The 17232-nt window shown below is 41.4% G+C and overlaps 1 protein-coding gene across 4 annotated transcripts in view; it reads right to left on the reverse strand.

The window, feature by feature from the left end:
- CCDC15 (coiled-coil domain containing 15) overlaps nucleotides 1-17232 on the reverse strand; it is a 44481-nt gene that overhangs the window by 19517 nt on the left and 7732 nt on the right. For 3 of the 4 annotated variants that reach the window (XM_045860253.1, XM_045860252.1, XM_045860255.1), the window contains exons 5-9: nucleotides 12529-12642; nucleotides 8191-8313; nucleotides 7279-7938; nucleotides 5635-5745; nucleotides 3409-3528 (exon numbers count right to left, since the gene is read on the reverse strand). In XM_045860253.1, coding sequence (XP_045716209.1) covers nucleotides 3409-3528; nucleotides 5635-5745; nucleotides 7279-7938; nucleotides 8191-8313; nucleotides 12529-12642 — 1128 coding nt within the window. The remainder of the gene's footprint in view (nucleotides 1-3408; nucleotides 3529-5634; nucleotides 5746-7278; nucleotides 7939-8190; nucleotides 8314-12528; nucleotides 12643-17232) is intronic. The other variant, XM_045860254.1, reaches the window with a different exon arrangement.

Raw genomic sequence — 17232 nt, forward strand, 5'->3', positions numbered from 1 at the left:
AGGCAAATCTAGAGGGACAGAAAGTAGATCAGCGGATGCCTAGGGCTGGGGCTAGGGGTGAGGGGAAAAGGGCTGCTAGTGAGTATGGGACTTTTTGGGGTGTTGATGTTCTGAAATTGACTGAGGCAATGTTTGCACAAACTTTTGAATATATTAAAAACACAGACTTGCACACTTTCAATGGGTGAATTGTAGGGTATATAAATTAGAGTCAGTTCTCCTTATTCATATATTCCTTATTTATTAATTCACCAAATTTCTTTGTAATCCCAAGATCCACAGTCGCAGAGTTTCTGCGGTCATTTGAGGATGTGCACAGAGCTGTGAACATTTGCGCTGCCAGATGCACACAGTATCAGTTGAGGCTGGACAAGGCTTGGTTTCAGCCTTCAGCCTTGGATGTGCACTACAGCCCTTTTCAAGGTACAGTGAGTGCCAAGTTTTTTGCTTTCTCTTGGTGGTTTTGCTGTTTAAAATGGCCCCTAAGCACAATGCCACAGTACTATCTTGCACTCCTAAGCCTAAGAAGGCTGTCATGCATCCTGTGGAGAATGTACATGTATTAGAAAAGCTTTATTCAGGCCTAGGCTGCAGTGCTATTGGCCCCGAGTTCAATGTTAATGAATCAACAATCTACAGGGTGGTGCAAGAGTAAATTTACAGTTGTTCATATGGAAAATAATACAACAGTTAATAAATAATAATACAAGAATAAACTTTTGTGTACTCACAACTACAAACCTACTTTTGCCCCACCCTATATATAAAATCAGGGATCTTTAAACAGAAATCCACACAAAACAAGGTAACGTACTGATCAGCTGACAGAAACATGATCAGAGGCTCACAGGAACCTAACCCTGGTCCCACCCCCTACCCTGGGAGCAAAGGTCCAGGGTTCACCCCTTCGGTGCAGGAGGCCACTGTACAGGCCGCCACTGCGGTAACAAGCGGTGACTGTGCACCCCAATAAGGTTGTCATTTTCAAAGTTCTTTGTTTATCTTAGATAAAAACTGGAAAATAAGAAATAGCAAAAGGCTAATGATGGTTCTCTCTGGAGTTTTTGTGGGGTTTTTTTCTTTGTTTACTTTTGTTACAATAAAAATTATTTTCTGCTTTCAAAAAAGTAAGAACTGGACTTGCTGCACTGGCAAAAAAGTGAGCCCACAACTGGTCTCTTTCAACCTCGCTGACTGTCACTACGAATGTGGCCTGTGGTACCGCAGAGTGCAGGGCGTGGGCAGCCTGAAGAGGAGCAAGCCGGAAAGCGGGCCGTCCAATTCTGCATGTGGACCGGCCCATACCCCAGCATCGCCCGAGCTGTGCACACATGGGCTGGACCCGGAGGAGTCCAACCCAGGCTCTGAAAACTGAACTGACTCTGGAGCCACTGTCCACAGATGGCGAGGGACCACTGAGAGCCTGAACCTGACCAGGCCGACGCCTGCTGCAACAAGCCAACAAAAAAGATGCGCCATTCTGCAGAGGATTTTAACAGAAACCAGCGTCTTACGATACAACATTGAAAACCAGACCCAGAAGAAAAGGTGGCAGGAGAATCCAGAACACGGGTCCAAAGAGGACGACACCTCCTCTGAGGCGCTAGGAATAGGAGGAATGGCGAAGAGTAAACGGCTGAGGCAGTTACTGCACAACGGCTTCTGTCTTCTTCAGGAAAGCCAGAGAGAACGCAGGAGCAGCAGGAACCTTCAGAGGTGTTTAGGGTTTGGAATGATCAGTGTGGGCTATGGAAAGGGCAGGCAAGAAAAGTGCTATGCAGTACGGGGGCCCCAGCTGGGACCGTAAACGCTACTACAAATGTGGTTCAAATCTACGTGAATAAAGTGTCTTTTCCCGTAAGGCTCGGTTATTCGGGAACCTAAAATAAGAAAGGGCTGACCGAGGGCTGAGGATTTTCAGGGCTAGCACGGCAGGAGGACAAGAAGAGGTCGTGACGACAAAGCCACGTCCTCCTTGGAAAGTTGGAGTTGGGCATCCCTCGCCTGCTCAGTGAATGCGTGGGCCCCCTGGGCCAGCTAGCTGTGTTGCCTTGTAACCATCTGCTTACATCTGGTCTCTCCTCTTCAGAAATGTGAGTGCTGTGTCTTGTCCAGAGCTTGTCTTTGACAGTCAGTGCCCGGATAATGGCCAGCCCCTCACAGGCACTCAGTGAGAGAGTGACACTCACTGATGCAGAACATGTTTAGGAAGAGACGAGCAGGGACCCGGGCTGTGCTGAAGGCCCCCACACACTGGTAAGCAGACCAGGCATGGTGCCTCCCCTCTGGAAGCTTACAGACCAGCAGGAAACATGTCAATAAGGAAACAATTACAAAGCTATAAAGTGTTTTGTGTACTGAGAAGGCAACACACAGGAGGATAAAAAATAAGAGGGGAACCTATTTTCAATTAGTTGCTCAGGGCAATCTTTTGATTGAAGAGGGGACATTTTAGCTGAAACCTAAAGGATGAGAAAGGACCAGTTTTGTGAAGAAAAAAAGAAAAGGATATCCAGGTAGAGAAAAAATATGCAAAAGACCCGAGGTAGGAAATTGCCTGGCACATTCAGGATACATACATTTATCCTTGTATGCAGGGAAAAAACACAGACAGCATCCCCTTAAGCTGATCTTATAGAAAGAAACGAAAAAGTATAAGAGCAGCAGTTTAGTTCTGATCACCTCAGCCCAAAGCCTACTGTCTGCCTTTCTGCCTCCTTTTCTTTCTGCTCTCTTAATAGGGCCAAAAGGAAATTTCTCTTTATCACTTGCACATATTGTAACAATGCTGGTTGCTGCCTGAAGGCTATTTTTAAAATAGCAACATAACACCACAATATAGAAATTATCCAAACAGTGGTAAAATTCTAATGGGAATAAACTAGACTTCAGTTAAGTCATGGAAAAAGCACAGCAGGCCAAGGTATTTTTGTATTTTTTTGAACAACTATTGATCTTAACTCAACACACCAAAACTTTGGCAATAAACCGTAACTCTAAGGAGCTCCAGCCCAGACCATGAACAGTGTTTTTCTCGGGGACCCTGCCTTATGCTCCACCAGCCCACTGGTGGGTGTCTGGTCCTGGTCATCGGGTGGAAGATCCTCCTGACCCCTCCCCTCAAAAACTACTCATTTCTTCCCCTCTCACACCATAAATACAATGGCCACCAGAAATACACCTTTTATAAGGAATGTACATATAAAATATGTTGTCCAATATGCAACAGTGCTCCTGACCATACCCTGGGTTTCACTGAGAGCCCTACAGCAACCTTAGGTCAGGCCAGGTTTCACACATTATCAAATCAAACAAGCATCTGCTTTTTGCTAGCCTCACCACTCCCAGCTCAGTAAGTGCCTGTCGGCCTGTCTTAATCTAGTGCTCATCCTCTGCGGTCTGCCCTACCTGTCTTCCGCTGGAAGCCTCTCGCAGGTGCTTGGGTGGAAGATGCTGGTGGCCGTCCAGAAACAGATCTCCCCTCCTTTCCGCTGCCCTGCCAGTCGGCTGCTGCCTGGGGTAGAAGCTCTGAAGGATACAGAAGCACCCACCCCGCTGCATGAGCGGTGGCACCATGGTGGTAAAAATGCTGTAGGCTGCAACAGTGGCCCTGAGGTCATCTAAAGAGGCCAGAATAGTCTGACACATTATGGCATAAAAGTAGACATTATACTTCTTGCCAGTATTATGGATCTTAACAGTATCCACAAAGTGATCGTTAAGTTTCTTCACTTATAAAATGAGGATGATAATAGAATCTATCTCCCAGGGTTATTGTGAGAATTATTTGAGACAATGGACACAAAGTTCTAAAACAATTTTAGCCATGGGTAAGTGCTTAGGAATGTAAGCTGTTAATCACAATATTAATATTATTGATATTATTAATAAGAGACAAGCCCTGGCTGGTGTGGCTCAGTGGACTGAGTGCCAGACTACGAAGCAGAGGGTCGCTGGTTCGATTCCTAGTCAGGGCACATGCCTGGGTTGCAGGCCAGGTTCCTTGGTGCAGGGAGCATAAAAGGCAACCACACACTGATGTTTCTCTCCCTCTTTTTCTCCCTCCCTTCCTCTCTGTCTAAACATAAATAAATAAAATCTTAAAAAGAGAGAGACAATGCCATCATCATCATCATCATCATCATCATCACTGTTGTCAGTAGCATAGCTCTGGCAAGCTCAGATCAAACTCCAATTTACTTTTTGCTGCTTATTCTTTACTCTACTCTGCTTTGCCTGCTCGCTGACAGAGCCTGGATCCTGGATGTCATGTAAGACGTATTCATAGCCCCCCAGAACTAACCTCCCTCTTCACAGTGGGGCCTGCTCAGAGCCCCGTGCTGGGAGGCAATATAACCCTGAACATCCGTTTTCCAAGCAGAGGCACCAGCAGGGCAGCAACCGGTCAGAATGGAGTGACACCTCACAGAATGACAGGATATTGCATCTTTGTCTGTTATTACTGACCTTAAAACTAAACCCCTGGAGCAGTGACTACATTGCCTTGTCAATCTTGGGCCAAAGCATAAGCGATTCACTCCCTGCCACAGACTCCTCACTGAAGCACGCTCTGCTTATGCTCTGGGAGAGGCTCAGTGTTGAATACTGGGCAAAACACGCCGACGGCACTCTGGAACCAATTCCTCTCCTGAACTCTCATCTCTCAAAAAATGAGGTTGCTTGATATACTTGTTTTAAAGGAATAGCAAAACACAAAACGAACTGCCTAAGCAGGAATGAGGCGTTAGTGACAAAGACATAGACCTCAGGGACAGTCCCAGAATAATGACACGAGGGTAAGTTAACGGTTAGGGGAGTGTGTGTGTACGTTTAATGTAAAACTTCCGAACACAGAGCAAAGCGGGAGCACAGACAGTACAATGAATCCCAGGGTGCCACCACCCAGCTTCAACAATCAGCGACATTTTCCTTTTTCACGGATCTCTTCTCCCACTTTTTTCCTGGAGTATTTTAAAGCAAATCCTAGATTATTCTGCCACTTTTTTTTTTCTGCATGGGGAAAGTCTTCATTCAACAACACATTTGAAAGAAAATAAGGCAACAAGAGAATATTTTTATAGTACTGCCAGCACTTTCCCAAGGTACAGCCGGGACACAGGCTGGTGGCATTTCCACAAGTAGTCCTACTTGGTGTCCCCAAAACTTCTGTGCACGAACACTAGAGGCGGTGATGTTCTGGAAGTGCTCAGGCAGCAGGCAGCCTGTCTTACCCTTCATCACAACTGTTTGCGAACCGTGTGCCTGGGTGGGTGCACTGCTTCAGCTGAATGAGAATGGAATCCCTTCAGTCCTTACAAGACAGTATATAAAGTCAAATGAAAATGCTAAATGACTTGAGTTTAAAAAAAACAAAACACGAAAAACTTGCCGTTAACCAATCGATATTATGTGTAACCTGTTTCTCATTTAACCCAAATGACGGAGGTATGCGTTCTCACCTGGAGTCTTTAGAATGGGCTCATTTTGAAATAACTTAGCCTGACTCTAGAAGCCTTAATTCTGTTTCCTATCATCTATGTATATAGCTTGACAAGCTGCAGCCCAAATCTTAAGCAATTTTGTCTTCGTTACTCTTTCAGAAAGCGACAGTCCCCCCACGGTGTCCTGCTCTACCTGATCTCCAGAGGAGGCTGGAGGGTTGACGTAGTGACGGCACTCCGGAGGGAAGTCATCTCCCACGGTCTCTTCTCTCGTGAAAGGCGACGGCTGCTTGAAGAGGGAGCTCTAGAGGAACAGCAGAAACAGGAAAGAATCACAATGTGGTAGGCTGTGGTGAGAACTCCAGGGAAGCGGTACCGGGTGAGGACATTCTGGTACCTTTTCATCTGACCAAGGAGGTTACATTTTTAGCTTAACTCTGTAGACCTTAATTTTTAATCCCAAACCATATACACCTCAAATGTTAAGGAACTGAGGATCTGCTGCTTTTTCCCACATGATTCATGTAGGGGACAATTACCAGAAGGTAATTGCATGGATTTCAGTGAAAGTTGTAACGTCATCTTTGTGAATTAAAACACTCTGACTGTACAATAAGAATGTAAACATGGTTTATCAGCCTTGTGAACGACAGAGCTGATTTGACTGAGACAGTTCATTAGACCAGGGGCTCCTGCATCTGACTCCACACTTCACATCCCCAGAGGCTGAGAATGTCTAAAATCCAGTCCCCCGTGTCTTGTTTCTCTCTCTCTTATTCTGCTCTACCCGATCTCTGACGAAGGCCTGGTCCTGGCCTCTAGGAGTCAGAGACTGATAACCTCCTGGAGAAAAGTCATCTTTCCCTTTCTCCTTTATCACATCACAACATGGCTCCTTGAAGCATACTTTGTGAAAGAAAAAATACAAACTGTAAACCATTTAGTAGGAGTAATATGATAGCAGTAATATTCCAGGCTTCACTGAGAACCTTACGGTAATTTTTTAAACTCAGGATAATGTGAAATTCTATGGAATAAAACAGAAAACCACACCTCTGGTCAGTTCTAAAGCCTAGCCGAGAACAATCTTTGCAAGCTCCACACTCAACCCTGAACAGCTCGGTTCCCGCTGGCCTCTCTCTGTCCTCTGCTCCACCTGGCCACGGATGGGGGCCTGAGCTCGAGGCCTGAGGAGGAGATCCTGACGGACGCCTGAAGGAAACGCCTCTCTCCCTCTGCTACAAAACTGAGGATGGCGGCTTTAAATTGCTTTCTTAAAAAAAAGAACACAAAATATCAACTATACAGATAAGAAAGATAGTTTAACCAATACTACTTTAGGCTACAGCGAGAATTCGAAGTTATCTGAGGTCAGAGTTTAACTGGACATCTTATGGAATAAAACAAAACTATACTCTAGTCCACATAAGCCCAGCCACATCCCTAAGAAATTTACTTCCTGTTGACCCCTTCCTTCTCATTTTGGCCGAACTGACCTCTGGCGGAGGGCTGGTCTTGGAACCTGGGTTAACAGGTGCTGTTGGACACTGGTGGGACACTCTTTTACCCGTCCTTCAGCTGTCAGAGAAGATGACAGCTGCCAGAAATAGTTTCCCTAATGAAGATTATTTTTAAATAAATTGTCCAGACAGGGGTAATATGCTACTGATATTACTTTAAGACTTAATGAGAACTCTAGAGTTTTTTAAAATTAACCAGGAAATTATTTTTCCAACTATGACTCTCCAAATCAGTTGCAATATAGTCCCTACAAATCCAACCCAAAATTTAAGTAGCTTATTTCTTCTTGCCATATCTCCTTTCCACTCTATTTTACCTGGTATCTGGGTAGAAAGTCCTGGTCTTGACATTTGGGCAGAATATCCTGTTCTCTGGACAAAACACACTGGTCTTTGGGTAGAAAATGCTGCTCTTGAAATCTGAGTGGAACATGCTGGTCTTTGGGCACAAAATCCTTGTTTGGACATTTTGGTATAAAATCCAGGTCCTGATATTTGGGTTGAATAGTCTGGACCTCGCATAGAAAATGTTGGTCTTGATATTTGAGTAGAATATTTTCGTCATTGGGTAGAAAGTTCTGGTCCTGACATGTGGGTAGAATATTCTGGTCTTTGGGTGGAAAAGCCTGATTTGTGGATAGAAAATCCTGGACTTCTGACTGAATACTTCCATCTTCAAGGTCAACACTCTGGGCTTCCAGCACAGTACCCTGAGTTTCTGTCTTAACAACCTGGGCTTCAGGCTCACTGGCCTGGGCTGTGGGCTCCACAGCTTGGCCTTCGGGCTCAATGGCCTGGGAGTGTGGCTCCATATTCTGGGCTCCCAGCTCAGTACTCTGGGCTCCTGACAAATCCCCACAGGCTTCTGCAAGGTAACCCTGGGTTTCTGGCAGAGTATCCTGCGGGCCCTGAAGGTGTGCCTTCTTTGGCTCTTCCTCTTTCATCACAGCAAACAATGGATTTTTGAATTGTATTTTCTAAAAGTGAACATAAACATCAAATATAGAATTCCAGGTAGTAGCAACACTCTAGCTTTTCCACAAGACTCCTAAAAAATCTTGAAAGGATATAGCAGTCAAACAATTATTAGAACAAAATGTGAAATTATAGTCTTTGCTCAGCTTAGCCTAGATCTACAATCCCAAACCAGTACGGCAGTGCTGGCGTCCCTGGTCCACAGTGTAATTAGTTTAATTCCCATTATACTATTTCCTTTCACTCTGCTTTACCCGAACTCTGCCGAAAGGTCTGTCCTTATCTTCTAAAAGCAGATCCTGTTGGTCCGACCAAAACAAATTTTCTCTCCCTTTCTTGTCTATTGTAATAGGTGACAATTCCTCAGAGTCCGGTTCCTAAAGAACAAACAAAAATTATTTAAATAAAAAAATCTTAAAAATCCCAAATGTATCTATTTCAGGAAAAAACAATGTGATTGCAATAAAATCCTAGGCTTCAGCACACTACTAATATAGTTTTAGTAGGTCGGTATGGTCAAATATTATACAAACAGGACATCACAAGAGGAGCACAAGCATGTACCCTGAAAACTATAGAACCATGTTGAAATGAATTAAAGAAGATCTAAATAAATAGAAAAGTCCCCATCTTCATGGATCTCTGAAGACAATATTGTAAAGACAACAATAAACTTTTACATTTGCAGTCAACTAATTTTCAACAAGAGTGTGAAGACAATTAAATGGAGAAAGAACAGCTTTTTCAAAAAATTGTTTTGCGACAAGTAGATATCCATGCAAGAGAATTAAGACAGAACACTTTCCCATGCCATAGATAAAAATTAACTACAATGGATCACAGACCTACACATAACAGCTAAACGATAAAATTATTAGAAGAGCATACAGGAGGAGACCTTCACAACGTCAGATAAAGCAGTGGTCTATCAGATACCACACCAAAAGAACAAGCAACAAACAAAAGAAAACAACAGATAAACTGGACTACATCAAAATGTAAAAATCTGTGCTGCAAATGACAGCACTAAGAAAGTGAAATGACAACCCACAGAATGGGAGAAACTCCTTGCAAATCGTGTATCTGATTTGTACCCAGAATATATAGAAAACTCTTATAATTTGATAATAAAAAGACAACCCAATTAAAAAATGGGTATCACATTGACATTTTCTCCACAGGAAATATGTAAATGGGCAATAAGCACATGAAAAGATGCTCAAGATTGTCAGTAATTAGGAAAACACAAATGGAAAGTACAGAGTGACACCACTTCACGCCCACTAGGATGGCTGTACTCACAAAGAGGGACGATGACAAGGATGGGAGAGGGTGTGAGGAAACCAAAACCCTGGCACGCTGCTGAGGGGAAGCAGCGGGGCTGTCTCCTATCCGCCACAACAATAAACACAAAGTTATCATATGACCCAGAAGTCCCACTAACTAGAGAAATGAATATCCGCACAAGGACATGTACACGACTGCTCACAGCACAATTTCTCATAAAAGCTGAGAGGTGGAAACAATCAAAACGTCCACCGACTAACTGATGAGTGGATACACCAACACGATATGGCCATACGGTGGAACATTACTCAGCAGTAAGAGGAAGTGTTGGTACACGCTACAAGTGAGTGAACTTTGAAAATATCAGGCCAGGTAAAAGAAGTCAGTCACAGAAGGCCAGCCACATACGAAGATCCCATTTACATGAGATACTGCAACAAGCCGATCTGCAGAGACAGAAGGGAGACCAGGGGTTGTCGAGGACTGGGGACAGGGACGGAGGGACTCAGAAGCGACAGCTAACAGGTGCCAGGCTTCTTTCAGGGCTGAAGGGAATGCTCCGATTTAGACTGCAGTGAGTGTTGCACAACCCTGTGGATATATTAAAAACCACTGAATTGTACGTTTTAAATGGGTAGATTGTTAGCTATGTGAATTATACATCTCAATAAAGATTGTTTAAAAAAATACTAGTGATAAGCTTAACCCTTAAACCCATCCTTCAATAGCTGTGGATAGTTCTAATGAGCGGCTTTTCTCCCCTCCGCACTTTCCATCTCCCCACCTGACTGTGCCGAAATCTGTGGTCTCTGCAGACCTGGATAACCCTGAAAGGGTGGCTCTCCTTTTGTCCCTGTGTTTACCCTGATGGGTGCTGGCTTCCTACGAAGTGCTTTCTGAAGAAAATCAATACAAATACAAATGGTCTAGAGAAAGCGGTATGGCAATATGCTCATGACAATAAGGGGGGTTTGTCTGAAAGACCTGGCCTGGTCTGAGCAGGTTATGGTAGTCTAATATACAACAAAAAACAAACAGTTCGACTTTGAATGCACAAATGCACAAATAAGTCATTCACACATCACACATGGTGTAAAACAGACTGTCATTTAGAAATGACAATCTGCCCCTATACTAGTCAGTAACAATTTCGGAAGGCTTATGATTTTGTCTTGGCACCCTGACAGAGGGCAAGCAAGTCCATCTTCAATTTATATCTTCAAATCTGGAACAACAAGAACAGCCAGGTGGGGTGTAGTGTCAGTACAAGTAAGTCTGACAAGGCAATGAAACCAGAGCTTGGACAGGTCACAGACCATTCTCCCTTCTGACTGCAAGACTCCCACTTCAGGCGACTGAGGAAGTAGAAAATCGCAGGTTTGAGGGAAAGACTACATACTTGATACATAGAAAAACTTCACTAAATTCTTAATCATTCTGAATTACAAGGTACATTTGTTTCTGGTGTTACACCTGAAAAACACACGTGCACTATTTGGAATCGAGCAGCGGACTGAATTCGTCATCATCGCTATCACAATGATAATGTATTACACTTAAATGGCACCTTTGACATCTAAAACTGGTTTATACAAGAATGTTATCTCAGACCTAATCCTCCTCCCTTCTACTAGATAACTACTTCAGTCAGACCTGTGACCAGTACTCTTTGCGGAAGAACAATCGAATGGTTTGAACATGCTCCATACAATATAAAATATCAGTCTCTAAAACCTGATAACCCTTTTTTCTAGAAGGTGTCTATAATGGCCTCATTCTAACAAGACCCTGGGGTCAATCTATGGCCCAAACTATAGTACGGTAAGTCACTGAGGAGAATTTAATACAAAAGAAACTCTACTGCGAGTCACAATAAGACAACGCTAGAACAAGGTAACCATTCTGAAGCATCTAAGATGGAATGCCGTATGTGAACATACACCACATCCACTTGCATTTTTATATGTAACTATAGATTTCTTAATTCACACTGGAGAGGGGGACGTTATAGTTTAGTATTCTACCAACTGCAAACGTATGAGTGACAAATGTTTTTGACTGCTGTGAGGAAATACTTAAGGAAAAAATACCAAAACTAAAACATATATGCATAATCTGGGAAAATGTAAAAGAATACCAAATAGGAAGTGAGACTGAGAAAGAACTAAATAAGACACAGAGTCGATGATGTCAAAAAAAAAAGAGTAAAAAAGACTAATGGTCAATTTTTTGAGATTCTGCCTACCAAAACTTGAAATTAACCCTAAAATTAAGTAAACACAGGAAAGTGTAGAGTTTGGCATCTAAATTTGTGAACCCCAAAATAAGCAGGTACTAAAGCAATGCTATTTTACAAGTATAGCCTTAAATATCATTTTAAGTCCAGGTCCACATTTGGGTTCCAATTATTCACTCTTACCTTATCTTTTGAATCAAAACATTTTTTTTAAATACTGGTATTTTTTCCTAATTAGAAAGCAAAATATATATAATACAAAAAATTTTTGAAGAAAACCAGGAAAAGAAAATAAAAATCCCCTGTAATAAAACGACCCAAAAACAACCAGTGTTGACTGATTCTTGGTCTACACACACGGTGTTCTCTCTATTTTGCTTTAGGTTTTTCATAACACTTCTCACTTGAAATTACATTCCATGCAGAACAGAACAGACATCTATGTGCGTATTTGTCACATGCCTCCCCGCTAGCACAGAAGCTCCTTGAGGGACCTCGCTCCCTCATCTGCCACTGCAAACCCTGCCCTTGGAACAACACCTTGGCAATGGCAGATGTCCCTTCAATACTGGCTGAATGAATTTTTAATTGAGGTTTTACTATATATAATTTTGTATCCTACTTTTTTCACTGAACTTTATGTCACAGACACTTTACCTTGTCTTAAGATGTTCTTTGAAAGCATATTTTTTAGAATGGCTATATAGAAATATATCATCATTTTTTAACCATTCCCTACTATTGGATATCGAAGGTTATTTCCAATTATTTTAAAGATCTAAATAATGGTGAGATGACATATAAATAAATCTTCATCTGTATTTTTATCCCTACTTTTAAAAACAATTTATTAAAAAATTAATTTACCTCCTGGCTGGTGTAGCTCAGTGGATTGAGTGCAGGCTGCAAACCAAAGTGTCTCAGGTTCAATTCCCAGTCCGAGCACATGCCTGGGTTGCAGGCCACGGCCCCTAGCAACCGCACATTGATGTTACTCTCTCTCTCTCTTTCTCCCTCCCTTCCCTCTCTAAAAATAAATAAATACAATCTTTAAAAATAATTAATTTACCTCTTGGGTGGGAAAGCTCTTCCTTGTATCATCTGGAAACACTGATGCATTTTTTTCACTCACAGTTTTAAAGGATGCCAGCCGGCGACGCGCCTGTTTCATGGTTTGACTAAGCTGCCAGGAAAAGGGGGAAAAAAGCAAACAAAAACTGGATAAAGTCTTAATACCAAATCCACTAAAGTGTTCCAACATGAAAACAGGCCCCTATTATTAAAAAATGCCAGACCTAAGACAAGAGGATTACTTGCAAAGGAGACTGGGACCTGCTGGTAGTGTTGTTATAACACTATTTTTGTTATTCTAAGAGACTGATTTCATAACTTGATTATAAGTGCTATTACTCAAATTGTTTTATAATAATGCATGTTTTATATTATGTACACAAAAATATCAGAACCTGAAAGTCTGAATTAATACACTTAGAAATTACCGAACAGACACATTCCTTACCTTCTATCCATCTTCTCAGTAAGGAATTATTCCTTTATTCTTCAACTGGCCCTCCCACGCCTGTCTTTTATCACTCCTTGCTGGATTTCTCTATTCCTAGTCCTCCTAAAATTTTTTCTTCCATTTACATAAATCCCTCCTTCACCACTAAGCTAACTAAGAATACAAACTCAAACATCTCAACAGAACCAATCAATAAGTTTTAAGTACTCTAGGTAACAGCTGATAATGAGCATGAACACTAAATATGTTGACTTTGTGTTTACTCCTAATCTCTACCCAGTAATTTCAGTAAGCACCTACTTTGATTTCCTTTTCAGAGGAGCACAGCTTTCACAAATATGTATAGAATGTTCCTTTAAGGAAAGTACAGAAATGAGCAAAGTACTTTTTTTTTAGGTTGAGCAGTATATACCACATGAAAGAAAAGCATATCCCTGTATTACTCAGTAAAATTAGAGCAAAGCAGGGACCAGCTGTAACCCAACCAGTGGAAGTGTAAAGAGATTAATTCCTCTTTGAAGAGAAATCATGACTATGATTTATAGATATAAATAATAAATGCCTTATGATTTTTACTAATAGTGATCTAGGGACAAAAACACTCACTCCCAGACCGGTTTCCTTTCAGCACATCACCTCTGTTTCGTCCTTTCTTCTAGAAGGTCTATACCTCAAGCCAGAGAAATCAGCTTGAAACAGCACTCTTCATTCCAAGAGTAAGATTTCTACATTTGGTTAGGTAGCACAGAGTGGCTAAAGAGGTCACAACAGTTACTTACAATGCAAGGAGAGATACACGTGCAGTTGAGGTTATGAAACATACAAAGTTATGAATATGCCTACTTTTACTCACTGCCAAGTGCAGTGCATGCTACTGCCCTGCATGATGTAGCAGGTTTAAATCAGAGTCCACAATTTCTCTTTCCCATCAACTCTAAGCCTCTGTTAAAGTCACAGATTGATTTTAGTCCCTTAAACAGGAATTCAACTGGCCCAGCAGTTGGAATATACATTATATTCATTCTGTTCTCTGTCATTACCGAAAGCCTTCAGCAAACCTCAGCCCAAAGGCCCTTTCAGTGAACTGCTACAAGAACTAAACAATGACTACCTGAAGATATCCGTTCCTAATCCCCGAAACCTTTAACTGTTTCTTTAAAAGGAGAAAGGACCTTTGCAGGTGTGATTAAGTCAAAGATCTTGAGATGAGGAAATAATACTGGATTATCCAGATGGGCCCTAAATGCCATCACAAATACCCTCATAAGAGGTAGGGAAGACCCGACATACGGAAGGGGGAAGGTGATGGAAAGACAAAGGCAGGGACTGCTCTACAGTGGCTGCGAGCACAGGAATGCCAGCAGACATCCAGAGCTGGAAGGGTCAAGAGACAAATTTCCCCCTCGAATCTATGGAAGAAACACAGCCCTGCTGACCCCTTGACTTTGGCTCACTGACACTGGAAGTGAACTTCTGGCCCCCAGAACTGAAGGCCAGAGAATACATTTCTGCCTTTTGAAGCCACTAAGAGAGAATACACTTCTGCCTTGTGAAGCCACTAAGTTTGAGGTAATGTGTTACAGCAGCCACAGGAAACTAATACCAGGACCCAAGTCACTATTAATAAGCATCAAACAAAAACAGAAACTGCAGGGATGTTACAAATCAAATTATGCGAAATGAATAGGTATATAAGTACATTTCTCTTATTGCAAGATACTGATGATCATTACATATATTTGTGAGTGTATGTTTATGTGCATTTGCATGCATAACATATTCACATATTCACATATGTAAGTTAAAAAACATAACTATGTGTGTGTCTGTGCATTGTGTGTATGTGACTCCTCAAAACATAAAACTTGACCCACGTCTTTTCTATACTGAAAGTTTAGACACAGTTTTCACACTTTTGTAGCTTTTATTAATAAAGACTGGCACTGAATCTTTAACCAAGATTAAAGACTCCCCGATGCAAGTGAGTTGTTCATAATTACACAGAAAGTCTAATAAATATAACTATCAATAAGCAAAGGGATTGCTGACTGATAAAATAAAAGTGTTCTATACAAGTAAATTTTGAGGCTTAAATCTCAAAATCTAACGCAAACAATGATCATAGTAAAATGAAATTTAAAACTTCAAATATATAGTATATAATTAAACAAATGTATAGATTATATATCTATGGCATTGTTCCCCATTCATGGTTCTTATTTTCTTCAGTTCTTTAATGTAATTTTTTTAGACAATTAGGGATTAGAAACAAGAAATTTATATGTAACTGTATAAATGAAACATAGTGTAGTAACACTACGTAGGTCATGGGAAAAGAGTATAGATGATTCTCACATTTACAGAATTCCACTTACACTATTGCCATGAGGGCCTAATGCCCATTTTAAATGTATGTTATTGCCACACAAATCGACCCAAAGTTACAATCTAGGTGCAATGCAGTTTATTGGCAAATGATGGCAGACTGATTTTTAAATGTGTTTAACTTCTCAATGGCCACAAAAGTAGTATACAATTAAAACTTCAACTCACATGAATCCCTAATTACAGCCCATGAACCCCAAAGCAATGCATCAATTGTGTGAGCTTTCTTTCATCAATAAGTAGGCACACCAAGCTTCAGGCTGGCTAGTAACCTAGACCTAATACAAAAAGGCAGGCTGGGCCAAAAAAGATTCCTTATCTTACTTAATGAACTAGGAAGTAGTCAGAGACAGGAACTGAACCTTAAAGGTGCTAAGCTAGAAAAACAAGGCTAAAGAAGTCTCAAGAATGCCAAAGTTTCAGAGCTGTGATGAGGAGAATCCCAGGTAACAGTAGGAAAATCAGTAAGAGAGAAGCATACATGGAGATACAGGGCGACCAACTCTCCCAGATGGCTGGGAACTGTGCCAGGTTCAGCACTGAAAGTTTCAAGTCCTTGGAGACCCCTTGAGCTCAGGCAAATGGGAAATGTTAGTCACCCTCAGAGAACAAGTGAATCAATCAAGTTAATGATCAAATTCTAGTGTGAAGGTCAAAGATCCCATGCTGTTGGGACCATTGGAGCTACTGCAGATCCAGAAAATCCTTCTGGCCACGGACTCCTGAAGGAAGTCGGGATTTGTGTGAGTTTGTGATTCTGCCTTTATTACCCCATGCTTATGCTTAAAACAAATGCACCCCTGCTCGGGTTGGCCTGAATTCTTGCTGCCAAAAATGCCTCATTGAAACATTGTTTTAATTCAATGTTTGATTACAGAAATCTTAGCAGGTTATCCCACATCTCTTAAATCTGTACTTAACTACCAAAATTAATTGCTATTCCCCAGTTTGAAAAAGCTGGAAAACTTGCATTATAAAAAGAAAATAAAAATAAAAAACAGAAATAAAAGGCTGTGACATGCTAGAAAAGAAACAGTAGCAAACTTAATAGTCTACAGGCAAATAGAAAGTTAATATATGGTAAGAATGACCAGCTGTTCAATTCCTCACCCAAGTGAAGTTACTAAGGGATCCCTTGGAAAGCCAGCCCCAGAGGTGAGCACCAGTCCTAACACTGCGCAGGGGCTGAGCTAGTTCATGTGAGCGCTTGAAGTTTCTCCCAGTTCTGTGACTGGAGATCCTAACTTCAGCGGCCCCACCTTATCTCATCCGAAAACAAGCAGGCATTAGGAATGGGGAAATCCAAAAGGAAGAAAAATGATAGGTATAATCATTTCCTTGACGTGTTCTGGGAAATCGTCCCGGTATTTTATCCTCTGCCACTGGGGAGTACGAAACTAGGCCTAAAGGGTAAAAATTAAAGGGAGGGAGATTTTCACCAACTACATTGAAAAAAGACCTGTAATAATTTCAAACTTTCTAAAAATTAAATAAAAGTCTAAAAAGTGAGTTGATCAATAGTGGCAGCATTTTCTAGCAGAAATTACATGGATATATGTGGGTGTGTATATATATATACACACACACACACACATATATACACACATTTGAGATATTATACAATAAAAATTCCTTAGAGAAAGGTCAGACTAGAAAATGTCTTTTCTAACATTTAATTTAAAATGCAAATAAAGTCAAACCTGTTGGAAACTTCAAGCATACGCAGAAGTAGACAGAATACTACAACAAACCCCCACATACACACCAACCAGATGTCATATATCAACTCCCGACTAATCTTGCTTTAGTTATACCCCCCTACTTCACCTCACCTTTGTATAATTTTGAAATATACCCCAGAGGTCA

The sequence above is a fragment of the Phyllostomus hastatus genome, unplaced genomic scaffold, assembly GCF_019186645.2.
Source record: "Phyllostomus hastatus isolate PE091 unplaced genomic scaffold, TTU_PhHast_1.1 phas_scaffold_193, whole genome shotgun sequence".
Taxonomy (NCBI): domain Eukaryota; kingdom Metazoa; phylum Chordata; class Mammalia; order Chiroptera; family Phyllostomidae; genus Phyllostomus; species Phyllostomus hastatus.